The 25,441-nt window shown below is 38.8% G+C and overlaps 4 protein-coding genes across 4 annotated transcripts; all 4 read left to right on the plus strand.

The window, feature by feature from the left end:
- Window positions 1–571: 571 nt before the first annotated feature.
- Window positions 572–5,961, plus strand: isca1 (iron-sulfur cluster assembly 1). Its single transcript, XM_080895292.1, has 4 exons — window positions 572–704; window positions 2,459–2,512; window positions 4,158–4,263; window positions 4,951–5,961. Exons 1-4 carry the CDS (start codon window positions 624–626, stop codon window positions 5,097–5,099), a joined length of 390 nt encoding a protein of 129 aa, XP_080751418.1. The 5' UTR covers window positions 572–623; the 3' UTR covers window positions 5,100–5,961.
- Window positions 5,962–6,109: 148 nt separating this feature from the next.
- On the plus strand, window positions 6,110–9,083 carry LOC308404961 (uncharacterized protein). Its single transcript, XM_080895291.1, has 4 exons — window positions 6,110–6,178; window positions 6,271–6,331; window positions 6,715–7,159; window positions 7,722–9,083. Exons 2-4 carry the CDS (start codon window positions 6,284–6,286, stop codon window positions 7,886–7,888), a joined length of 660 nt encoding a protein of 219 aa, XP_080751417.1. The 5' UTR covers window positions 6,110–6,178; window positions 6,271–6,283; the 3' UTR covers window positions 7,889–9,083.
- A 157-nt stretch (window positions 9,084–9,240) lies between these two features.
- On the plus strand, window positions 9,241–15,633 carry kiss1rb (KISS1 receptor b; the record flags this gene model as incomplete). Its single annotated transcript, XM_080894390.1, has 6 exons — window positions 9,241–9,255; window positions 9,333–9,377; window positions 13,513–13,638; window positions 14,147–14,398; window positions 14,494–14,634; window positions 15,397–15,633. 6 exons carry the CDS (start codon window positions 9,241–9,243, stop codon window positions 15,631–15,633), a joined length of 816 nt encoding a protein of 271 aa, XP_080750516.1.
- A 2,402-nt stretch (window positions 15,634–18,035) lies between these two features.
- psat1 (phosphoserine aminotransferase 1) lies at window positions 18,036–25,067 on the plus strand. The gene is made up of 9 exons (XM_080893302.1): window positions 18,036–18,217; window positions 19,764–19,824; window positions 20,162–20,231; window positions 20,710–20,915; window positions 22,456–22,628; window positions 22,890–23,059; window positions 23,164–23,292; window positions 24,074–24,211; window positions 24,629–25,067. Exons 1-9 carry the CDS (start codon window positions 18,161–18,163, stop codon window positions 24,729–24,731), a joined length of 1,107 nt encoding a protein of 368 aa, XP_080749428.1. The 5' UTR covers window positions 18,036–18,160; the 3' UTR covers window positions 24,732–25,067.
- The last annotated feature ends 374 nt before the right edge of the window (window positions 25,068–25,441 follow it).

Here is a 25,441-nt window from a genome sequence, read left to right on the forward strand (position 1 = left end):
GATTGTGTTAGGAAAGGTTTGCTCATTGTCCAGTTTGTCTCAAAGAATTAAACTGAAGTCAAATTCCAGTGTGCTTTTTTTAAAATGTATTTTTTTTTATTTATCCCCCCTCCCCTTTCCTCCTCAAAATATTTAAAGTATATGAAGCAGTAATGCCAGGAGTCTTCAAAATGTGTTAGATCATATACTGCAAATCCTGCAGGTGTCACCAAAGCTGAAATAGTTTAAAACGATGAAAGAATTTCACTTTTTTCCCTTTTTGTGTAGTACCACCCCACAACTTAAGTTCTAGAAAATCTAGTAAGCCTGGAAAACCAAGCTGTTTGACGGTACAAATAACTATTTAATAACAATGGGTGTAAATAATAAGGTGAAAATTGTCCACGCATGAGCATCGCCGCAGAAGTACGTATTACCTATGGATTTTACACAAGGCTCGTGTCTGTAAGAGAAGGTTGCATAACAGTGACATCCTGTCATTTTAACCCCTAAGCCTGTTTGCAGCCACAACTGTCCGTCGCAATAGTAGCCAATCAGATGGACGGATATTTCTTTGGGGGCGTTTGCTAAGTTTTTATACGCTTGCGCAATCCTATGTTGTGATTTCTACAGTTGCGAGCAACATGTCTGCATCCGTGGTGCGAGCGACCGTTCGAGCGGTCAGCAAAAGAAAGATACTGGCCACAAAAGCGGCGTTGACACTGGTATGTTAATAATTTTTTGGTTATACATGCATGTGAAGCACTTTATGTGCTGTGAGTACATAGTGCTCGAATAAGGCTGGGGTTAACGGCTGCGTCCGGTATGATGTTAGTTGTGTAAGTTGGCTAAGCTAGCTAATCATCTGTTACACGCAGATCAACTTAATATCAACTTTTCTTGACCCTTATTGTAACGCTGCACTTTTTCATGTTGCGTTGACATTCACAATATTTAGAGTAAACACTGTGGCGGTTCTGCAAGCACGACGTTGGGCTCAGCTAGATGCTAACGCTGATAAGTGGCTAGTCAAGACGCCTTTTGTTAGTGTGCTGCTGAAGTTTCTGTACCTTGACAGCAAACCGGACGTTCGTAATATCAAGCAGAGTCACCATTTCAAGTCATACGGTATAAAGTTAAGCTTCTTTTGGGATTTAGAAAAAAAAGTGTCTGGCCTTATTATGTTATGGATTATGGAGTAAAAGTTGTAACAGGTTTGATTGCAGCCTCAGGTTTGATTATTGAGGCTCGCAAAGAGTTGGCAGCATCGCCAGTGAATAAAAACCACCCCGAATCATATCCCGTATCAGTCCTAAAGAACAGTGGACACATTTCCCATAAGCCAAATGGTAACACTGGTTCGTTTGCTGTGTAAACTCTACATGCTCAGAAAATAGATGGGTCGAGTCTGGTTTCACTGTTTTTGGCCAATAAACTTTAAGTAGCTAACAAATTTTATATTACTTGTAAAATTATTATTTTGAAGTAGTTTTCAAAATAATTGCAATTTTATAGCTATTTAGCTCATGTTCTGGTTTTTGCTTGCATTATATACTGTAACCAAAATCCCCCCAAAGCGGAGGGTGGGTTCCCAGACTAGGTAATTGTACATAAATGTATGACAAATTTAAAGTACCTAGTGTGATATTTAATGTTAATGTAAATAAAATTCTGAGAGTGCACTTGGCGTGTAGTAAGCTCTCAGTACAGGCCAGAGTCATTACTTGTTTTCGTGGGTGGGATGAATATGCTCAGCTATTGGTGTTTCAGCTGATGAGCTCTAGTAACAGTGCTGTTGCAAGATAATGTACTTGCATGGTGGTTTCTGCTGATAACATTAGTGTACTGAAGTGTACTTAAAATAGTGGGACATCCTTCAGTAATGCAATTGCAAATGGTGCCTTACATAAGGGGACTGCCGTTACCCACAAAACCCACTGATAAAGACTGACAAGGAAGTCTGATGTAAGGGAACCTTTGAGATGTGGGCATCCTTGAGTTACTACCACTGCTCTTTACTGTATACATTACTATGGCACGATGAGTTATTTTTAACCTTGTGCTGGTGTGGTAATAAATACACCAGCACAATAAATACACCTATAAGTACATAACTTTGTATTTTAAAAGAACTCTGGGTTGTGACACAGCAACACATGCAGATGATCACAATTTAATGGCGTACAGAAATTGGTATTTTGTGTCACAAATGCCTCCACATTAGAACTCACACACTGGCATTGATACTTTCAGCAACTACTGCTACAGCTGAGGTTGCAGAAGTTCTGGTTATTTTATGACACTGCTGTCCTTTTGGGGGGGGGGTAAAGAGTGGATTTTATTTCAACAGCAGCTAAACATTATTTTTCTCTGTTGTTTTTAGAAACAATCCTTTGCCAAATGAATTGTTTGCATCTGAATGCAGTGTAAATTGTAGCTGATGCCAGTAACATTTTAACCTTCTATTGCCTCCTTTTAGACTCCAGCAGCAGTGAGCAAGATCAGATTGTTGTTGCAGGACAGACCAGAATATGTAAGTAATGAATATGGCCAATAAAACATCATCCAATTAAGAAGACAAAGCTTCTTTATACATTGATTAAAAGTGTTCCTTTATTATAGCACCAAATAAAATAAAATTCTGTCATATTGATCTAGTCAGTTAGGTAGCGGACAGGGTTGTTAATCAGTTTCAGCTGCTTTGGTGTTAATGAAATTAACAGCAGGTGCACTAGAAGAGCAACAATGAGGCGACTTCCAAATCAGGAATAGTTTTATAGGTGAAGTCCACTGACATTTTTTTCCCCCTCCCGTGTTTTCTGACAATTTTTCACTACTTTTGCATTTGACTAGGGTTAGTGTCACTAGTGGGGAGGTGATGAGGATATACCTGGACCCTCCAGAGGTTGCACAGGTAGTTAAACTCCTCCAGGATGGCACATTAATGTATGCCATTGCAGTGTCTCCCAGCACAGTCTCAAGAGGATTGATAAGATTCTAGGAGAGCTGGACGGGGCCTTAAAAAGTTCTTAACTCATTAGCAATGTGGGTATCTGCTCCTTTGTGCAAGGAGGAACAGATTGAGCATGACCACAACCCTACAAAATGAGGCCACTGATGTCAATGTCTCTGATCAAACCATCAGAAACAGACTTCATGAGGGTGGACCCAACATCGTCTGTTGGGCGCTGTGCACACTGATTGGCATTTGCAACAGAATAGGAATGCATACCCAATTCCACCTGTGCTTTTCAGTATGTTCATTGAACATATGTACTGATGTAAAAGGGTTTGAGGAAACCATGGAGAGCATTATGCTGCTTTTTTAGCATGTCCGGTTTGGCAGTCAGTTAGTGATTGTCTGGGGAGGCACATCCATCCTAGACTGTCCAGGAGCTCAGTGATGCCCTGTCCAGATCTGGGATAAGATCCCCGGGAGCCTGGCGCGACGTTGTCAAGCATGCATACAAGCTTGCGGGGGCAATACAAACTACTGAGCAGCATTTTGAGTTGCTGCAATGAAATTTCAGCCAAATGGGCTACCCTGCCGCATAACTTTTACACTTTGATATTCAGGGTGTCTTTGAATTCAGTCTTCTGTAGGTTGCTAATTTTCATATCCATCATGTTGTGTGAAATTCTTTTCTTCCTAACACCGCACACAATCCATATCAGTATAGATACACCCCCATCACTAAATGAGCTTTGTCTGTATGGATTAAACAGCAACATGTTCACCTTATTTTTTCATTTGCTAAAGTTTCCTTCTTTTTTTTATGAATCATTTGACTTGAAATTAAATTTAAAAATGTTATAAGGAATATCTGTGGGGAGTAGACTGCTAATGTCAGCAAATTGGTTTTTGAATTACAGCTCAAACTGTCAGTTATTTAATTAAAACAGGGACATTCAAGCATTCAGAGTGAGCTTTGCCTCTGTAGAAAGTATTATTGCTACCATTAAATTCACAGGAACAAAAGAAGCATTTTGAGATATGAGTAGTGTCAAGACGGTTTACTAATTAAACTGCAACATTTTACTGAGAAGTATAATAATGTTTAAAAATAAAACTATGAAGATGTATTTTTTTTCTTGTATCATTCATCCTTCCTTTAGTGCATATATTACAAAAAAATAGGGGGGGGAAGTCTGTTAACATATATCTGGTTCTCCATCAGATTGGTTTGAAGGTTGGGGTGAGAACACGTGGGTGTAATGGGCTGACTTACACACTGGACTACACCAAGGAGAAAGAAAAGTCTGACGAGGAAGTAGTACAGGATGGTAAGCTTTGTTTTATAATGAATCCAAGCTGAGAAAGGACTTTGTTGTAAGACTGATTGTGTTTGCCACACTAGGTTCTTGGGTAAGGTAATTGATTGAAAAAGTTTAAGGTTTTTGTGTGTTTCCAGGTTCAGCAAGTGCAATTTTTAAAATGTTCCAGGATTAAAAATAAGATTAAAAAAAAAAACCAAAACTAAATTTAGATGATCTCACATTGAGCTCCCATTTATCTTCTTGGACCCCTCTCGACTCCTTTCAGCATAGTTTGGTTTGTAAGTCTCTCAATGAAAGTCCCATTTTGACCACTTGTACTGTGCACACTCCAATTTCACCACGTACAACTTCTGTTTCAAACCAATCCAAATTTGGTGTGAATAATCATCACACAGACTGTGGTGCATGGCAGCAACTCAGTCATTTACAAAGGATTTATTTTTTCTTTTAGCCATATTAACCTGGGTTAATCTGGTTAACATCAACTCCACAGCTTTCCTTCTTGAGATGCAGGGAAATCTACATTAGGTTAAGTTGAGCATTTTCAGAAGACCATTTCTGTAACATTATCACAGATTGTACTATTTGTGTTTCACTGCCTGTAAACAATCCAACCCTAAACTTCTTAGATAGGGGCCGACCATAAGGCTGTAACCTGATAGTAGTGATGACATTGTTCTGACCTTTTTTCAGGTGTAAGAGTGTTTATAGCGAAGAAGGCCCAGCTGACCCTTCTGGGAACTGAGATGGACTTTGTGGAGTCAAAGCTGTCTAGTGAATTTGTCTTCAACAACCCTAACATCAAAGGCACATGTGGTTGTGGAGAAAGCTTCAACATATGAGCACTATGGAGCCTCAGTCCCCCTTCCCTGCTCCAGACCCTGTCTCACTGATAAAGACTGACAAGGAAGTCTGATGTAAGGGAACCTTTGAGATGTGGGCATCCTTGAGTTACTACCACTGCTCTCCTGCAAACCACTCGTGCATATGTAGTCATGAAATCCATGTATGCATATTGATGCTTAGAAGATTGTAATGCAATTGATGTAGTCAGAACCATCTTGACAAAAACGATTTTTAGGTTCAGATACCTCTGATGTAGACAACTGTTTATACTCGGCTCTGCAACTTTAAAAAAAAAAATCTCTTAGGACCTCAAAAGAAATGACTTTTTAGGTTAAAGCTATGTTATTTCATAAATTCAGTCAGGTCCTGCCATGGCTTGTGTGAGGAGAAAATGATACATGTCCTGAGAACATGTTCACTAAAGCTGAGATCAGATGGGATTTACACTGTTAAACAAAAGGATGAAGCATGATGTTTCAACGTTTGAATCTGTCCTCCAAAACTTGCAGAAAGCCAACAATCAGCTGTTTGACAAACACGCCTTTAAGGTGTGCTATTATCCAGGGTCATGTACCAGTAGTATGCAGAAGTGGAAGAGCTTGAGTGTCTTGAAACTGTTTTATCAGTTTGTAAAAGCTTTTTGAAAAGTATGTATTTATCTCTGTGTGTAAATAACTAAGATTTTAAATCCCTTGAACAACAACAATATACGCACAAAAAAACCCGCACAAAATATGCATCCCTCAAGTGAAACATGAGGTTTCTGTTTTTTCTTTTTGCTTGATGAAAGCCAGGATTTTGTTTGTATAGATGCTCTTAAGATTTGTAACCTGTGCAATATGTCAGTGTATATATGAAAGAAGATTAAATGGATCACACCGCAGCCTGTGCTTCATGTTCTGTTTGCATGTAGGACTCTGACCACCTGTTACTGTCAGAATCATCACAGTTGTCATGGAGATGTGATTCTGTGTCACTGCTGTGCCACAGAGTCCAGTTACTTGAGCCTGCTGCCCACCTGCCTTTGGCCTTTTTTTGCCTACATTTTGTAGCCAGGCTGGAGACAGAGAGGGAGGTACTGTCATTGTGAAAGATTCAACTCTATTTTAGAGCTTTAACAGTGAAATGATGCAATTTCAGTTCACTTTATTGTTGCTTATATTGTAGGTGTTCTACAGTCATGGACAGTCAAAACAAGGATGGCAGCAGAGAGTCTTATGAGCTCAAGGTATTAAAAATCAGTATGTGTAGAAAGATTGCCTTTTTATCTAGTTCTAGTTTCCCCTGATTTCTCTGAGGTGTTTCCCAAACACCAGCATCAGTCCATGATTTTTCATTAACCATTGCCAAATCTAAATGGTCCTAGTCTTAAGTGTTACTTAAAATAACATGAACACTGAAAGAATTTCTGAAACTCATCAGGAAACAACTGCTCTTTGTCAGAAAGACTCAAGAACAGCTCCCAGTAAAGTTCTACATCACAAATGAATTGGAACAGTAGCTGGGCTAGGCTCTAGCTATGGGTCATGAATGATGGCTGAAATATATGATTGCCTTGTGCATTTTTTTTTGTGAAACCCCTCATGTACCAGTGTCTTTTGTGTGTCTTAGATTTCAGAGTTATTAAAGGGTTTAGCTGAGAGGAAAACATCACCCAATGAGAGCATTCATGCTAACATCAGCCTCTCCATCACAGAGCCAGGAACTTCTTACAACCATGGGAACTTCAGATCTAGAGCTGTCCTCCCTAAAAAACTCTGTCAGCTGTCCACGTGTCAGTATGACAGGCAAGATCATCTGAGAGAAAGCTTCAGTGCTCCAGTACTCGTTCTTGCCTGCATCCCTGCATCTCAGGCGGGACAAAAGCAACCCACGTTATCATTCCCAGATCCAGTCCTCTTTGCACACCTGGTGGAAAAATCAGAGATCTTTGCCTCTGACTCAGAACAGCTTGAAAAGCAAGAGATATATCCGTACATCCTAGGAGTGCAGGCTTGGAGGAAACGGGAGCAACGTGAACCACAATGTCTGCTGCCTAAACAGTTTCCCCAAACTGGTCAGTAAACAGTTGTAGCTGCAACTGTCACATGTAGGTTAGGGTGAACTAGGCTGAACAAGTTCACTGCTCTTAACTGCTCTAAGGTTGAATAGTAGCCATGGCTATTATGCAGTTACAGCTTAGTTAAGTGTGTTATATATCAGTATTAGTTGGGTGGACATCTAGATTTTGAGTATTCCATTTTTTAATGAAAAACTGCAGGAGAGCAGTTTTTATAACTTTCCATACACTGACATACATTTGGTTAGCCACAAACCTAGGCAAAGATGCATACTTTATTGAAACTGACAAAAGAATATCTAAGATCTGAAAACTAGTTTCTCATGGATTTTTCATGAGCAAATATTTGTTGAAAATCATAATAAATAATAATAAATGTGAGATGTTAAAATGTTTGTAAATTCCCAGAGATTAAGAATGGGAGATGATTCACATGATGGAACTCCAGACTTATCAAAAAATTGGAAAAATTTTTAATAAAAATTGGAAATATTTTGATACATATAATTACTAGATCAGCGATAGATCCTTCACTGACTGTTGCTTCATCCTGGTTCAGGGACAACCAACAAATGGTTCTTCAAGGATTTACTGGACCTCCAGAGGAAGCTGTTTTTGGGTGCCTCAAAGAAATCTGGAGCCCTGAGGAAATCTCAGACACCTTGGAAAACTTCACACCACCAGTCAGAATGTTCTTCTTTAATGCTTAGGAAAGTTCAAGACTGACAGAAGAAATAAACTGCAAATGAAACTAGCACTAACACTCAGTGGCAGAGTGGTCATTGAGGCAAGAAATGTATAATTACGTGTCAGAATGGTACCATGTTCCATAAAGCATTCTGAGACTTGAAAAGCATAGTCCTAATAATATGAAATATCCACTAAAATCATTATTAGATATGCAGGGAATAAAGTTAGATATTTTTTTCACCCAAAAAGTAAAAATAAAATATGCAGATTTATAAAGACATCTCAGCACAAACATGTTTCTTATTGTTTCATGCAAAAATAATTTTTAAGTGTTTAGTGGCCAGGTTAATATGTCAAACAACAAAAACAGACATGGATTATATACTCAAATGCATCTTTTTCTGTGTATGACATTGTGAAACTGGCAAGGTTTACTTGTTACTTTTCAGCCAAGGCTTCAAAGGTTCTAATGAGAGCTCCAATAACAGTTAATTGTACCGGAGGTGGCGAGAGATCAAGCTGTGCAGATCTTGTGTAAAGTGGCGTACCTCAGCATTGTCTCCCTGTTTACCTTCCTCAAGAGTGGCTTCTTAATACTCACCTGTCACCTGAGAACGTTTCTGGGTCTTGTTGTTTTTTTGTTGTTGTTTTTTTAGCCCTGCTTCTTTTTGTCCTCCATTTGTCCGTTATTTTAAGCACAGTACACACCACACCAATATATGCCACATTTTTAGCTAATAGTTCTTCAGGAATCAACTTTTTGGTGAATAAGTAATATTACACTGACTATCAATCTGTATTATCGTTTATGTTTTTGCAGATTTAACTAATGAATTGGAAACAAGTTATGTACTTTTACAGTAGGCTGCTAATAACAAAGAACCTAAAGATACAATTTAAAACTGTACTTATCTATTGTATGTAGAAGCAAATTACTTTTTTCATCCATTTTTATATATTTGAATGATTCATAGGTCAGTGTTTAGTGGTTTGAAAACATTAGTAATAAAAAGAAAACTGAAAATGGTCAGATTTATCAGCTTGACTGAAAATGTGTGGCAATATCTAAATAACATTTCTGAAAGACTTTCAGAAAGTTTGATAATGATAGATCCATTCTCTTCCACTTATCTGGACTCAACAGACTTGCTCATAAGACACAAATTTTGAGCATAGTGACTCTTTTCACTTGGCACAGAGGCAACAGCTTATTAACATTAACCTGACGAGGAAATAGAAACAATTTTAGCTTTTACAAGGTCACCCAGTCCTGGTTAATTACAGGTAATGATATTGAGTCTCTCTCACTCTTACACACACACACACACACACACACACACACACACATAAATGACGCAAAGCAAAACAAATCGCCCATCATTTCCTACATGCCAACCCACCAGGTCTAGTGGTGTATAACAGTCTTTTCATGTCAGACCTGCAGAGAATCCATCGACAGCAGTGCTGCACCTTGGTTTAGAACGCAAAGAGAGGAGCACTGCCGAAGCAAATAAGCACATCACAGGTAAGAGAAGCTTATTGTTAAAAAAAAAATCACTAAATTTGCTTATATATTAGTTTATCTTTACTTGATGCCATACAGTCCTGTCCAATTATTTTCAGTTTTCTAAAAATAAATACAAATGTATAAAAGTATCTCAAATGTCAAAACATGTCATCTAATACTTTTGTTAAACCACCTAAATTGAAGCTGATAGTTTTCATTCACGTCTTGGTTATTTGATTTAAAATCTCTGTTGTCTTTGTTCTTTTGCGTTTCTTGCACTCTGCTTTTATATTGAGAATTATACACTGATATGTTTATATTTATTGCAGAAATATCATTGGCTTTGATGCGTGAAGATGATGGTGGAATCAGACTCTGATCACGGTCCAGAGTGTTTGTCTGTATGCAACAAGTCTGCAACTCTGACAGGCCAAGGGCCACCGGTGCTGGTTAATGCCTGGCTGGTCCCCACTTTCTTTGGCTTCATCATGCTGGTCGGTCTAGTTGGGAACTCTTTAGTGATCCATGTTATCACCAGAAGATGAAGACTGTTGCCAATTTCTTTATAGGTAAATATCTCTGAAACACTGCAGTTTTTAGAAAGAAGCTCTCATATGTTTGCTTGTTTTAACTGTTCCATGAAATGTTTTATTTTTTCAAATGTAAATAAAACAAAAATTTGTTTAACATATGATTGAATAAAAAAAAAAAACAGTAACTCTGCTGTTCTGTCCCTTTGATTCCTTTAATTTAAATATTTACCATGAAAAGCCATTAACAATGAAATAAAAATAAATGCTAAGACATGTAAAAGACTTCTTCAGCAAGTGAGATACACTACACAGAAACTATGACAGGCTGGAAAAATGAGAGTGGCAACAGAATTGAAACAGAATATCAGTCACCATTAACTGTTCAACATTAATGATGTTAATGACTTCAACAGATGTTAATTCAAACACCATGTAAGTGTTCTGCAATAATAATATAATTGAAAAGTCCAGTGAGACATTAGCTCATTATACAAAGTACATCAGATAACTAATGTGCAGCTTCCAAATAATGCAAAAAAAAAAAGAGAAAGAAAAATACTGAAAAAAAAATACTTTTTTGAATTTACACTTGTAAAAATAAAAAAAAATTTGCACTTTGATAGCTAGTACACAATATCAGTTTAATAATTGGCTAAAATTAAAATACTGCTAATAAAAAAGCACTGCCATAACATCCAGGTTAACATCAAATTAATAAAAATAATAAATAAGGCTGTCAAAGTTACATTAAAAATTCCTGGTTTATGTCCTTTGTGTTGCTCATGCAGTTGAAATTTCTGTGAAAGATAAGTCTTCCTTGACAGATTTTTCAAGTTTAAAAGTTCTTTACTTACACAAGCTGATGAGGAGCACAGCTTCATGCCTGTTAGTTCAACTTCCTTCTGTCTTTGAAAAATGCCCAGAATCACCACTGAATGAATACCCATAACTATCAGTTATGTAGCATAGCCATCCAGTCTCTTTGGCAATGGCATTACTATCTGTAGACATCCCCAACTTTCTAAGACACATCAGATGATTACACATGAGGCATCTGATTAAACTACATAAGTAAATCATAGCTGTAAATAAGGTTATACCGCTTGAACCACTTGTTAAGAAACATCCTACCATATAACCCCCATTTGTGCAGCATAGCACGGCTCAATCAGCTTGTGGCACTGCTGTGTTTTTTTTAAAGCCTGGGTTGCTTTGATGGCAGCATTCGGCTCCTTTTTTGGGGTTGTATATTTTTCCCGTTCTTCCTGACAATACCCCATAGATCCTGTGAGGCCAGTTAGGCCAGGTCAGGTCAGTTATCTATCAAATCAAGCAGTAATAACATGGTCAGCATGTTATGTTATTAGATGTTTAGTACTGTGGGCAGGTGCTGCTCGAAAAGGAAAACTGGATCTCCATAATGCTTGTTAGCAGATCAAAGAATGAAATGTTCTTCTGGCTGAGACCAGCTACAACATCAGAAGACGACATAGCATGCTGAACACCTTGGTTTCTGGGCCTCTCTACTCTTCCTCCAGACTCTAGGACCTTGATTTCCAAATAAAATGCCAAATTTACCTTCATCTGAAAAGAAGACTGTCACATTGAGCAAAGGTCTATTTAGTGCCCAGATAAGCTCCTCGATATTACAGGGAGTGCAGAATTATTAGGCAAGTTGTATTTTTGAGGAATAATTTTATTATTGAACAACAACCATGTTCTCAATGAACCCAAAAAACTCATTAATATCAAAGCTGAATGCTTTTGAAAGTAGTTTGTAGTTTGTTTTTAGTTTTAGCTATTTTAGGGGGATATCTGTGTGTGCAGGTGACTATTACTGTGCATAATTATTAGGCAACTTAACAAAAAACAAATATATACCCATTTCAATTATTTATTTTTACCAGTGACACCAATATAACATCTCCACATTCACAAATATACATTTCTGACATTCAAAAACAAATCAGCGACTAATATAGCCACCTTTCTTTGCAAGGACACTCAAAAGCCTGCCATCCATGGATTCTGTCTGTGTTTTGATCTGTTCACCATCAACATTGCGTGCAGCAGCAACCACAGCAACCAACAGTACACCTCTCTGTTCAGAGAGGTGTACTGTTTTCCCTCCTTGTAAATCTCACATTTGATGATGGACCACAGGTTCTCAATGGGGTTCAGATCAGGTGAACAAGGAGGCCATGTCATTAGTTTTTCTTCTTTTATACCCTTTCTTGCCAGCCACGCTGTGGAGTACTTGGACGCGTGTGATGGAGCATTGTCCTGCATGAAAATCATGTTTTTCTTGAAGGATGCAGACTTCTTCCTGTACCACCTTCTTCAAGGTGTCTTCCAGAAACTGGCAGTAGGACTGGGAGTTGAGCTTGACTCCATCCTCAACCCGAAAAGGCCCCACAAGCTCATCTTTGATGATACCAGCCCAAACCAGTACTCCACCTCCACCTTGCTGGCGTCTGAGTCGGACTGGAGCTCTCTGCCCTTTACCAATCCAGCCACGGGCCCATCCATCTGGCCCATCAAGACTCACTCTCATTTCATCAGTCCATAAAACCTTAGAAAAATCAGTCTTGACGTTTCAGCTTGTGTGTCTTGTTCAGTGGTGGTCGTCTTTCAGCCTTTCTTACCTTGGCCATGTCTCTGAGTATTGCACACCTTGTGCTTTTGGGCACTCCAGTGATGTTGCAGCTCTGAAATATGGCCAAACTGGTGGCAAGTGGCATCTTGGCAGCTGCACGCTTGACTTTTCTCAGTTCATGGGCAGTTATTTTGCGCCTTGGTTTTTCCACACGCTTCTTGCGACCCTGTTGACTATTTTGAATGAAACGCTTGATTGTTCGATGATCACGCTTCAGAAGCTTTGCAAGTTTGAGACTGCTGCATCCCTCTGCAAGATATCTCACTATTTTTGACTTTTCTGAGCCTGTCAAGTCCTTCTTTTGACCCATTTTGCCAAAGGAAAGGACGTTGCCTAATAATTATGCACACCTGATATAGGCTGTTGATGTCATTAGACCACACCCCTTCTCATTACAGAGATGCACATCACCTAATATGCTTAATTGGTAGTAGGCTTTCGAGCCTATACAGCTTGGAGTAAGACAACATGCATGAAGAGGATGATGTGGACAAAATACTCATTTGCCTAATAATTCTGCACTCCCTGTATGAACACAAATACTCAAAATTCCCAACACATTAATTGCATATATTTCTCGTAGTTTCACTTTCTACAAGATATAACACAATAAAATACACCAGACACCACAGATTTAAAAATGTTTTGTTGCACAGTGATAGTAACACCAAATCCACACTTTTAAGCTTAAACTTCAAAACTTACATTTTAACTACTGATTTTATCTGTTGTTCTGATTTTATCTGTTTTGATTTTTTTTTTACATACTGTTTTGTTTGTTTGTTATTTAGTTAGTTTGTTTGTTTGCTTGTTTTAATCAATTTTAAATCATGCTTTTTATTTGTTTTTGTTTCTAATGTCTCTGTAAAGCACTTTGAACCACCTTGTTGTTGAATTGTGCTATACAAATAAACTTGCCTTGCCTTGCCTAGTAACAGACATACCTTGTGTTCCTGGTTTTCAGGTGACTGCACAGGCGACATGTGTCACTCTGTCAGCAATGAGTGTCGACTGCTGCTACGTGACTTTGTACCCTCTGCAATCTCTGAGACATCGGACGCCTCGGAGGGCTCTGGCCATCTCCCTGTCTATCTGAATAGGTATCATACAAACATACCATGCACACATGTGCACCCACATCACAAATAGGACTCTAGTTATTTAATCCATGAATTTAATGGACAATTAATTATCCAATAATTGATGTGTGCTTGTTTTTCTGTCTATAAACACCATTCTCAAAAAGTTTTTAATTAATTCTGATAAAACTTTGTCAAAAAGTTTTATAATTTAGGACCCCAAAACATCTTATAGGATAGAAAAGAATGAAAATATACTACGGGAAAGAGATGACCTATTATCCATTATCTTCTCCTATATAAGGTTTGTGTAATCAAAACAAACATCTGCTACACTTATAGGATTTTACTTGGATTACAAACATCTTAAAGTACATTTCAAAGAACAAATACAACAAAATGAATATACACAAAATGCAGTACTGTTCCCTCAAAGGTAAATCCTGTCCAGAGAGTGAGCTGCCTTCGCGAAGGTTTGCACTTCTCTGAGTGCTTCTTGTTATTTTTTATTTGCCACAGTATAAGAAGGAAAACTACATGCCATGTCCCCTCTTCTGTCCATCCCTGTCGCTGGAGGTGGGATACTGCTGGTTCGGTCCTCAGACATACTGCAATGATGTTTTTCCCTCTGCCCATCTCCAGAGAGCTTTCACCATCTACAGCTTTCTAGCTGTCTACCTCTTACCCCTGCTTACCATCACTGTGTGTTATGCCATCATGCTCAAGCGGATGCGCCAGCCCAGCATGAATCCCATTGGCAGTGGCTACCAAAGAGGAAATTATTTATTTTTCACATATTAAATCCACAGAGAATTTCAAATATTCCTTTTAATTACAAAGACTTGGCAATGCCTCCTTTATTCCAGTTAAATCGTGCAGTAGCAGTATGGGCGCGAGTCTCTCGCATGGTGGTGGTGATGGTGTCTCTATTCCTCGTCTGTTGGGGGCCGATCCAGGTTTGCATCCTCCTGCAAGCTTTTGGCCTCCAGAGTTACATCCTATATAAGGTGATCTCTTTTATTACTGATTAGATGGTCATCGTTTCATTTTTGTTTTATATGTAACACCAGCTCAATACAATAAATGCAAAATCAATATCCTACAGTATTAAAAAGAAAACCCAAACAACCAGCTGTCAAGCAGGGTGATGGGGAGGAAGAGCTCCCTTTTAACAGGAAGACCGCAATTTTTTTTATTGTTGTCAAGGTTTTGGGAAAACTACAACTACAAAACTATTACTCAGATGTTTGGTTATCCCATTGAAGTTTGTTGTTGTGAAAATATCTAGCAAGAAATGACAAGAAGATCCAGATGTAGGGAAGTTTGCAAAACCCCTAACAGGTGTCATCGCTGGTGCAGCTAACCCTTGGCTCCTCGCTAGAACCTCAGAACAAAGTCAAATACACCCAGAATTTACTTTTTTTTTCTCAGGATCTATGTCTATCAAATGCCAGGGGTGGGGAGTGCTAGGGAGTGTCATTTTCAGGGTGTCACTAGGTGAGTATACAGTCTTAGTGTAGCTCTTAAAGGTGTGACAGTGAACAAAAGTACTGTGATGACAGAAACCGATGCTGTTGCTTTAAAAACAGCGACAGCGTTCGATTATTTTCATCTGCCACAGGTTTCTTCCTGTTAAGACGGAGTTTTTCCTTCCAATAGTCCAACATTATTGTAGGTTCTTTACAATATTAAGCACCTTGAGCTGACTGGTGTTGTGATTTGAATTGAAAAACTTGAAAATCGAGTGCGCCTTAATTTTGCATTCACAGCTGAAGATTTGGGGTCACTGCATGTCTTGCTCCAACTCCTCTGTAAACCCGTTTGTGTATGCTTTCACGGGCAACAACTTTAGAAAGGCTTTCAAGCATGCCTTCCCTGCCATTTTGCTGTGGCGCTCAAGAGGGAGAGTCAGAGTGGGAAACACAGACGCAGAGGAAGGAGTAGAGACGGATCATCAGGCACCCAAAGGAGAAGCAGAGATGCACTTTCTTTCATCTGGCCCCTAAAGGCCATGCTGAGCATTTGGACACGGTGCACTCATTGTTTATTTATACTTTCTCCTGAGATGAGAGCAGTCTGATCACTGTAGTGTATGTTTGCTTGGACATGCACACACCCACACACACACACTGAAACATTGTATAATTCCATGTGATCTCTAAAAAGGGACAAATCGGTCAAGCGAGTCTCGTGTGTTTCACGAGCTGCTGAAATACAATTATCTCTGTCACGCTTTTCTAAGTTACGGTTAAATTAATGCTGTCAGCCTGACTGCTAGAGCTTCTGGTTTTACCTTTGTTACAACTTCGTAGAAAAAAACCCCAAACTGTGCCAACAGCAACTGCAATGGACTATTTCCATTTGATAGAAAATTGTCTTGCTGAATCTTTGGTAACACAACACTCTGTGCAATACTGTGCAGTAAACACTCAAACTGACTCAATTTAGTCTGTTGTGCTTACATTTTCAAACGTTTGTTTACTTTCATCTCATCTTTTTTAAAAATGCTCATGTTCACACTTCCACCTTTGACTGTGGGAAATGTTGTTATTTTGAGGACAAATATATAACAAATACATATCAGTCTGCGTTTGAGTTTGGTTAGGATTAAGAAGAGATCAAAGTTTAGATTATTTTAACTATTTTCGGTTGCAGATGATAAAGGATTCAGAAAGTGCGGATTCATGCGGGCCCATATGACAGAGAATGTGCATCTTCTTTTTGTTTTCATATTTTAATTTATATTTAATTGCGTTGTGGTTTGCAGTGTTTTGTGTTGTTTTCACTTTAAATTTGTAAAAGGAAACAGCTGAAAATTTAAATAGTTAAAAGTTGAAATGTGAATAGTTGATTTTTGTATTATATGATTTATTTATTACATTTTATGTGGCGTGAATAAATAAAAGTATATTTACAGTGGTCCCTAGAGACAAAGCACATACAAACTTCAAATCACGTACGAACTCTGAAGCATGTACAAACTCCAAAACACGTAAAAACACGTACAAACTCCAAAACACGAAAAAACTCCAAAACACGTACAAACTCCGAAGCACGTAAAAACTCAGAAGCACATAAAAACTCAAAACACGTACAAAAGACAACAGAAGTGCTCCAGGATGCTGGGCGCAGTGTTGAGCTTTTGTTATCTTGTGGCTACACAAGCCAGCAAGTACCAACGACCGGATTTGGTGTGTGATAGTAACAGGTAGATGAACTTTTTTTTAAATTATTTGAATATATTTGAGTGCCTGTGTATAAATACACAAACAATACACACATGCTTTCAATTGTGTAATTTAAGTGATCTAGTAGCTCTGCTTTGGAAGTTCAGTTCATGCTAGAAATGTGTTTTGGAGTTTGTACGTGTTTTGTCTCTAGGGGCCACCGCATATATTTATATATAAACATATATAAATAAAACCACTTTTTTTACGTTAGTAATTCCTTTTGTGCATAATTTTATATTATTGTGAATAATAAATTAATTAAAGCAACAACACAACCTGAAGAGCCGGTTCGGAGCCGAAAGAGCCGGCTCATTTTAGTGAGTCGAACCGAAAGAGCCGGCTCTCTAAAAAGAGCCGGAAATCCCATCACTAGTGCACTCAGCCAGTCACGTGACAACGGGTCCTAGTTTGGGTCCTGGTGGTGCCTTCAAGTGCTGCCAAGTAAGTAAGTAACTTCGTTGGCGTGAACTGGTCAAAAAAAAAAAAGGCAAGTGTAAGATCAATGTATAGTTTATTATATATGTGAAATAATTGAAATGAGGAAAAAAATAATTTGATCTCAGTTAAGAAGTTTCTGCATGATCTAATTTAATAAATAATTTAAGTTAAATATTTTACAATGTTGTAAATCTTTTAAAATCAAGTTGTTACGGTACTTAAGATCAAAGGGAAAACAGTCTGGGAAAATTTCACAGTAGTTATTTCACAATAGTTTAAATATAATAACACTAACCCAGAGTACTCTTACTCTAATATTGACTTAGGGGAACATTTGAGTACAAGGTGCTTTGAGAACAATGTTTAATTATGCTTTCAATTTAAAACAGGAGCCACAGAGGTTTTTTTTATATATAAAATAATTGTTTAATATTTGAATTGGAGCTTATCCACTCGGACAGCCTAAAAGGTTAATCCGCCTGTTTGAACGATTGACAATAACTACTAAAAAATAATTATAATCAGTAATTACTGGAGTTAACGTTTTCCAAAAACGCTGCGTCCATATGATCAGAATCAACTTTTTGAGGATTTGAGGATGCATCATGCATTAATACTCCCTTACTTGGTCAACTATGCATTGTAACCTAGATCGCATGACTCTATTTTGTCAATTGAGGCTACAAATTTACGTGGCGTTCCCAAACGCAACATGCTATATACATAACTGGCATCCAAGCCAACCAGTGCTCGAGGAGGAGAGCAAAGACACGGCCGAAGCTGAGGCTTTCACAGCGCTGAATCTGGTAGAGACAGCAGGCAGGGACAGCATCCACCAGCCGGAGTTTCGAGCTCGCTTTACACCATGGAACACAAACAAACCATCAACTTTGGAGCCGGACCTGCAAAACTTCCCCCCTCTGTAAGTTGGTATCCCTCTCTTGCTTGTGTAACGTTAATAATGTGCAGAAAAAAAGCGAGCTAATTGCAAACTGCTTTAAAGCAAATTGCCACTTTATAATTTGTTTAACCGCAGGCGGGTCGCGGACGCGATGGCCTAATTTTCCTTTCATTTTCGTAAAGAGAGACACTGTATGATGAAAAGGACTTTGGTTTAATGCCATTGTCAGCTTGGCATTTGTCAACAGTGTGTTGAGTTGCATCAGCCTCATTCATTCATGTGGAAACCTGCTCCTTTGTGGTTCACTGGCAGCGGCAGAGAGAACCTCTAGATGGCAGAAGAAACACGCTTAGATGAGAACAAATCACAGCTCCCAGATAACACTGACGCCTCCCGCGAGGTCTTTTTGGTTGACTGCAGACTTAATGTACTCTGAGTGGTTTGTACTGCTGCCTGCGGGGTTTTGTAGAGCCCAATAAACCCAATGAACTGTAAGGATTTAGTCATGAGGCGTTTAAATGGTCAAAACAAAATAAAAAATTGTGAAACGGAAAGAGACTGACAAGTAAACTCACCGGTGTACAGTCGCAATGCTGATTATCGACTGTTTTAGTGCTTAGGCAAGTTTGTTTTTTGCTATTTTGCAGCCCACCAAGATTTTGGCTTTCCAACATTTTTTCAAAATGTGGTTTAATTTACTCATGCTTAAAAACACTGGAGTTTATCAAATGGCCAGAAACAGCATATATACAAAACACATGTACAAACTTCTCTTAGCAGTGACTCTGCATTAGTCATTTACTAAAAGCCCTTTTTCTAGACTAGAAAAACCTTAATGTGATAGCAAAGTTTACGTTTAGGAGCATCAGTTGGTCATTGTATGATTTTTATTTTTTAGGTCAAATAAGATTTGTGGAGCTAAAATGTGTATTCATTAGTTATTAATAGCAGTCCTATTTATAAGATAGTGATCAGAGGTGCAACACATTTTTAATTTTAATTTACAAACCAACATGTTGGTTAGTAACAAAGACCAAAAACATCTATGTGGTTTCATTAACAGCTGTTTTCTTGTTGCAGTCCAAACTTTATTTTTAGTGCAATGAAAAAAAAAAACGTGTTCAGCTACCATCATAGTTTCTGAAGAGATATCCAAAAGTTGATTCTGTTCATTTGGACGTAGCGTTTTGTGGGAGAAACGTTTCGTCACTCATCCAAGCGACTTCTTCAGTCTTAGCTGACTGCAGGTTTCCCCAAATCTTATAAAGATTATGCTTTATAAGATTTATACTAAGATCTTACTAAGATCTTACTAAGATTATACTAAGATTAAGGAACTGACCTCCCAGCCCATTGTTCCTCAGTGGGCTGGTTTCAGTCATTATGCAAATGTACTGTTTGGGGAAGTTTGGGGAGAATGAAGAAGTCATTTGGATGAGTGACGAAACGTTTCTCCCACAAAACGCTACGTCCAGATGAACAGTATCAACTTTTGGAGATCTACTTTCCTGGATGATTGAGAATGCATCAAGACGTTTTGAAGAGATACTTACACGATGTGTTGCAGGTGCTGCTTCAAGCTCAGAATGAGCTCCTAAACTACAGCGGCACTGGCATCAGTGTCCTCGGTGAGTAGAAAAACAGATCAGTACACAAACATGTTAATGTATTGTCTCTAGATTTTTCAGTAAAGGATGACTCTGTTGAGATGGATCCTTTGTGACCTCTTGTTAATTGTGGCCTGTAGCTGACATTTCATACAGAGTGTGTGTTTACTGTACTGTGTCCAGATTAATAAACCTTGAGAGATTTCCATACGTCCAGATATTTCATAGCTGATCACTGCTTCCTCAGTCTCTGGAATCTGTGAAATATTAAACATCACAAATATCACATTTTCATCAAAGGTGTGTGTACGTCATATACAGTGAAATAAAATCCCCCAAAATGTTCTTTTTGTACTAGAGATGAGTCACCGATCATCAGACTTCAATAAAATTATCAACAAAACAGAGATCCTCCTGCGAGAGCTGTTGTAAGTAACTTTTGTTGCTCTGTTGTGTTTCTTCAGATATGCTGCACTATAATCACGTCTCCTAACAAAGGTGTTCATTTTTTTTCTTGTAGTTTCAGCTGACAGTACATAACGTGTTGTAATCATAGTCAGACTTCTTTTAATGCATAAACACTCGTACCCTTTTTTCCTCTTTTGTACAACAGCGCTAATGACAGGCAAACCGGTCAAACGAGATGGTTGTGCACCTTTTCTTCGAAGTTATTCTTAGACAGTCACATTGCTGTCAATCCGATGGAGGCAGAGATGTACAAGAGATAGCTGCATATTTTACCTATCACATTTAAACCACACTAGTGTCTCAGCTGAGTAAAGAGATGCTTTTTGCTTTCAAACTGTACCTTTGCTTGGTTTAAGAATCAGACTTCCTGTAAGTTTACATCTGCACGTGATTATGTCTGGATTGCCTTTAACACACACTGGTATTTTTTTTTCTCAGAAATATTCCAGACAACTACAAGGTGCTGTTCCTGCAGGGTGGTGGGTCTGGACAGTTCAGCAGTGTTCCTCTCAACCTGATTGGTCTTAAGGAGGATAGGTGTGCCGATTACCTGGTGACGGGCACGTGGTCGGCCAAAGCAGCAAAGGAAGCGGAAAAATATGGCAAAGTGAATGTTGTTCACCCAAAACTGGATAGTTACACGAGTAAGTGTGCAGACTGGCAAGTTTTTTCTTTTATTTATTTTTTCCTGCCATGACATTAAAACAGGAAAAAAAGGAAAAACTAGTATAAGCTGAAATAGTCAGTAATTGTTATTCTGACTGCATCAGGACAGTGAGTCTACAAAATCTGGCTGTGTACCCGGGCGGTTGCATAATAAACAATAGAGCCAAGCACCAGTGAAAGACTCTGGTATGCAAGTGGTCATTTCCACATGGTTGGGCGTAATATTTAGAATCAACGCTACGGTGCTTTGAATTACAGTACTGTGCAAAAGTCTTAAGCCACCCTTCATTTCTTTATATTTTGTGCCAGGAAAACAGACTTTCTTCTAATTTTTTGCAGCGGTTTTGAGAAGTAGTTTTTCAGGCTTTCTGAAGGTCTTTCAAAGGTTTTTTTTTTTAAATTGGCGACTTTTTCACTTATTTTCAATTCAGTTACTCCACCTGACCATTTTTAGAGGCGTTAATCATTCAAACTTTAAAAAAGCCATGTAACTCCAGGGATTAACCAGTGTTGCGTCTACACAAAGTAGTAAAAGCTGACAAAGAACAATTTTAATTGAATTATATTTAGACTCTATCTGCATATTGCAAACATACATTTTCTCCCGTTTCTTTAATTGAATCTATGGGAAAAAACAAAGATAACATGACCTTCTTGGGGACACTCCCATATGGCTTAAAATCTGGGACTCTCCACCAATTGCTGTCAGAGCTGAAGAAGCTTCTCCGATGAGAGGTGAAACATCTTCAAGGAAACTTAAATAAGTCCAGAAGCTTTTCTTTCCGAACTCCTTAGACTACGATGACCTGGATGAGTGAGAATCTTCACAGACAAAGATAACACTGTTTGACAGATGTAAAATTGTATTTTTGCACCAGTAAGCTGATTCCCAAAGTGCTATTATATTGTTATGTCTCGCTACCAATATAGATATTGGCATATCTCGGTATGGTGTGCAGTGTGTCCTTTAAAAAATTTGAGGAAACTGGAAAAATCTAGGAAAAGAAGTAAGAGGCCTAAAAATTATCTACAGCAGCAAAATAGTATCTGAAAGTCATGACCTCAATAAATGGCAGAAAATCAAACAAAAACCTGAAACGAGGTTCAAGAGATACATCTGGCCCTTCAGCTGATCACTGTTCACCAAAGCATCATCAGAAATGGATACAGTGGAAAGGTAGTTTTCATTTTTCAGCATGGCAGTATTCCCAAACACACATTATTGAAGCAGTGTGGAATCACCTTGAAAGTGAGCAAAATAAAAGGCAGCCAACATCCAAAAAAGAGTTTTGGATGTCCTTCAGGAAACCTGGAGAACTATACCTGAAGACTACTTGAAAAAATTACAAGAAAGCTTGCCTAAGAGCCTTCTTACCTGATACGACTTTCTTCACATTATGCTATCGCCATGAAGTTTTATTTTAAGTTTTTGATTGCTCTCACTGTGCTGCTAGCATGGCTATAGATGCTTTGTTAAGTCTTGTTTTGATTTTATTATGCTGGGTTTTGTGTGTGTAGAAATCCCTGACCCCAGCAGCTGGACCCTGAACCCCTCAGCCTCCTACGTGTACTACTGCTCCAATGAGACAGTCCATGGTGTTGAATATAACTTTACCCCAGAAACAAATGGGGTGGTCTTGGTGAGCGACATGTCCTCCAACTTCCTGTCCCGACCTGTGGACGTCTCTAAGGTGAGCTGGAAAAATGCGACTGAAAAATGTATATATTTAACTCTTGTGCCTCTGGGACCCTGTTCTTAAATATGTATTTAAGTTCTGTATTGCCATATTGGCTACCGGGGAATTTTGAGTGGGGAACATGTCCAAAAGTTCTTAGCTTCTTTTTGAACTTATAAGTTCCCTCTCGCCAAATCAAAGGCATTTTTTTTGTCTCAAAGTAGACCCGTAGTTGTAGGCAAGGCTGTATTTATTGTGCTCTCCTGCAATCTGCAGTTTGGGCTCATTTTCGCTGGGGCTCAGAAGAATGTGGGCTGTGCCGGTGTAACCGTGGTCATTGTGCGGGAGGACTTGTTAGGTCACGCTCTGAAAGAGTGTCCCATTGTCCTGGACTACAAGGTCCAGGCTGAGATGAACTCCCTGTACAACACACCCCCATGTTTCAGGTAAAAGCTCACTAGTGTAAGAAGTTAATCTTTATCCTCCAGACTGAAGATGATCAATATGTCAATTTGTCACAAACTTTAATCTTTTTCGTCACTGGGTTCAGCATCTACATCATGAGCCTGGTTCTGGAGTGGATAAAGAACAATGGCGGCAGTGCTGCCATGGAGATGCTCAACAAGCAGAAGTCCTCCATGATTTATGACATCATCAATGCTTCTAATGGTTTCTATGTGTAAGTATCACATCGGCATTTAAATACGAGAATTCAGAGGAAAAAGCAAAATGATAATGAACAAATGGGTCAGGAAGTAAAACTCTACCAAACCTACATATTAGGAGTGCAATAAGGAGTTCAACCCAGAGCTGTGTGCTGTGTTGTTACGCCCCGAGTCTAGGCATGTAGAGACGCACATAAGATTTGAGGAGAGAGAAGCAAGTACCCACCCTGGGTCCCAAACCTAACATCCGAAACCGGCTATGAGTAAAAAAAAGGTGATTTTCTTTAATGTCAGGAAGCATAGCTCCAGGGTCAACCCAGGCCAAAATAATAAACAAAACCAACTAAGTCCTGCCAGAGGAAACTAACTAAACCCTAAGAACGAAACAAAACAAACAAATGACAATACTATCCCTCGCTTCCTAGTCCAGAAACAGGAGAAAACTGTTCAAAAGAAAAGGCGGCTCACCCCTTCAGCTTCAGCCTATGCACGCATAAGCACTGAGTTTACCCACAAGCATGCTTACACAGATACAAAGTAACCCAAAAAGTTGGAAACCAGGGCCAGGTCCATGTCTGCAGTCAAAAACTGCTCGCTCGCTTCTCTCTCTCCCGGCAGCTGTCAGAGCGGCTTTTTGAACGCAGTCACGTGCTCCATGGTCCAATCAGCAGCTCACTACTCTTCATTAGGGGAAGGATCTGCAGAGAGTCTTAAGACACAGTAAAGAGACAGAAACACAGCAGCTCACACAGACTTCTTATGGCCACGAGCTGTAACATGTGTCCACCTGCTCAGGTGTCCTGTAGACACAGCCTGTCGGAGCCGGATGAATGTACCATTTCGTGTGGGGAAGAAAGAGGGAGATGAAGCCTTGGAAAAGGAGTTTCTGGATGGTGCTTCCAAACGTGGAATGATCTCACTGAAAGGACACAGGTTCGTTTGACAAACATTTTGTGTGTATAGTGTTGCTCAATTAAATCTGATTTTTAGATGTAGATTTTGCAACCTAGTAGAATTAATTTCCCTTTTAAGGTTATAGAAACAGGGTGGCACATTGGTTAGTGCTGGTGCTTGGGACCTGGACTAACTGACAATTCAAAATTGGTGGTTGGTGTGAATATGATTTGAATGGTTCTCTGTATTGGCCCTGTAATAGACTGGTGATCTGTCCACGGTAAAGCCTGACTCTTACCTCATAACTACTAGGATGGATCAAGCAGACCCCATGGATGGAAGTGGAAACAATAACTTTAGCCAGGAGCACAGATGTTGGATTTGCTTTGTAATTTTGTAAAGACAGAGAAGGCAGAGTACGAAACACACTTTTTTTTTTTTTTTCTCACCCTGCAGGTCAGTTGGAGGAATTCGCGCATCACTTTACAACGCTGTAACACTGGAGGACACTAAAGCACTCGCTGACTACATGAAGGAGTTCCTCAAAGATCACCAATGAAGCCTCTCCTACTGAATGCTGCCTGATCCCAGAGGGGCAGTTTCATTATGTTAATACAGTTTTTCAAAGAGGGAAAAAAACAACAACTTGTAACTCTTCTTTTAATCTCGTTGAGATCCACGTTGGAAAGTTGCACCTTTTTACATGCCTTTTATAACAACCTGGCATTGTTCCTAATAAGCTACTGCCTTTGCTAGTTATATATGTATGTAACATAGCCAGTAAACGAATTAAAAATAGTAATTCTAACAGGACTTATATGTGTAAATGTTCTAGGTGAATCTTGTTATTTGTAAAACCTGTACTTACATTCCAGTAAAAATTAACTTGACATTACTTTCATTTTGCAGTTGTTGTTTATTTTTTTTAAGCTACTTTTTTTTAAACTGCTTTGCATTGCTGATGTTTTTTCTGTTTGATGAATGTTCAGGGGAGAAAGCAGAAACAGAAAATTTGGGTACATAAAGCAAATTAACCTTTTGCATATCTAAAAAGTTTTAACCAGGGGCAGCCTATATCTTTTTACACTTCATCAGTGAGAGATTAAGGACAAAAAATGATATCATAAACACACATAAGCTATATTAGCCAGGAAAGAATCAGCTGTGAATCACCCCTGCAGTGAAATGAGGTGTGCTCTGGTGCAACAGACTTAACATTTTCAGTCAAACAGTGCAGTAAAAGTTTAACCTTGCAACAATTTACTCTTA

Source organism: Rhamphochromis sp. 'chilingali', assembly GCF_963969265.1.
Source record: "Rhamphochromis sp. 'chilingali' genome assembly, chromosome: 10".
Lineage (NCBI taxonomy): Eukaryota > Metazoa > Chordata > Actinopteri > Cichliformes > Cichlidae > Rhamphochromis > Rhamphochromis sp. 'chilingali'.

Coding starts and splice junctions, on each gene's coding strand:
- psat1 (XM_080893302.1), top strand. CDS start 18,161: ATGGAACACAAACAAACCATCAACTTTGGAGCCGGACCTGCAAAACTT. Junction 20,232..20,709: donor ATCCTCCTGCGAGAGCTGTT/GTAAGTAACTTT, acceptor TTTTTTTCTCAG/AAATATTCCAGACAACTACA. Junction 23,293..24,073: donor GCTTCTAATGGTTTCTATGT/GTAAGTATCACA, acceptor CCACCTGCTCAG/GTGTCCTGTAGACACAGCCT.
- LOC308404961 (XM_080895291.1), top strand. CDS start 6,284: ATGGACAGTCAAAACAAGGATGGCAGCAGAGAGTCTTATGAGCTCAAG. Junction 6,332..6,714: donor GAGAGTCTTATGAGCTCAAG/GTATTAAAAATC, acceptor TGTGTGTCTTAG/ATTTCAGAGTTATTAAAGGG. Junction 7,160..7,721: donor TAAACAGTTTCCCCAAACTG/GTCAGTAAACAG, acceptor ATCCTGGTTCAG/GGACAACCAACAAATGGTTC.
- isca1 (XM_080895292.1), top strand. CDS start 624: ATGTCTGCATCCGTGGTGCGAGCGACCGTTCGAGCGGTCAGCAAAAGA. Junction 705..2,458: donor CAAAAGCGGCGTTGACACTG/GTATGTTAATAA, acceptor GCCTCCTTTTAG/ACTCCAGCAGCAGTGAGCAA. Junction 4,264..4,950: donor CGAGGAAGTAGTACAGGATG/GTAAGCTTTGTT, acceptor ACCTTTTTTCAG/GTGTAAGAGTGTTTATAGCG.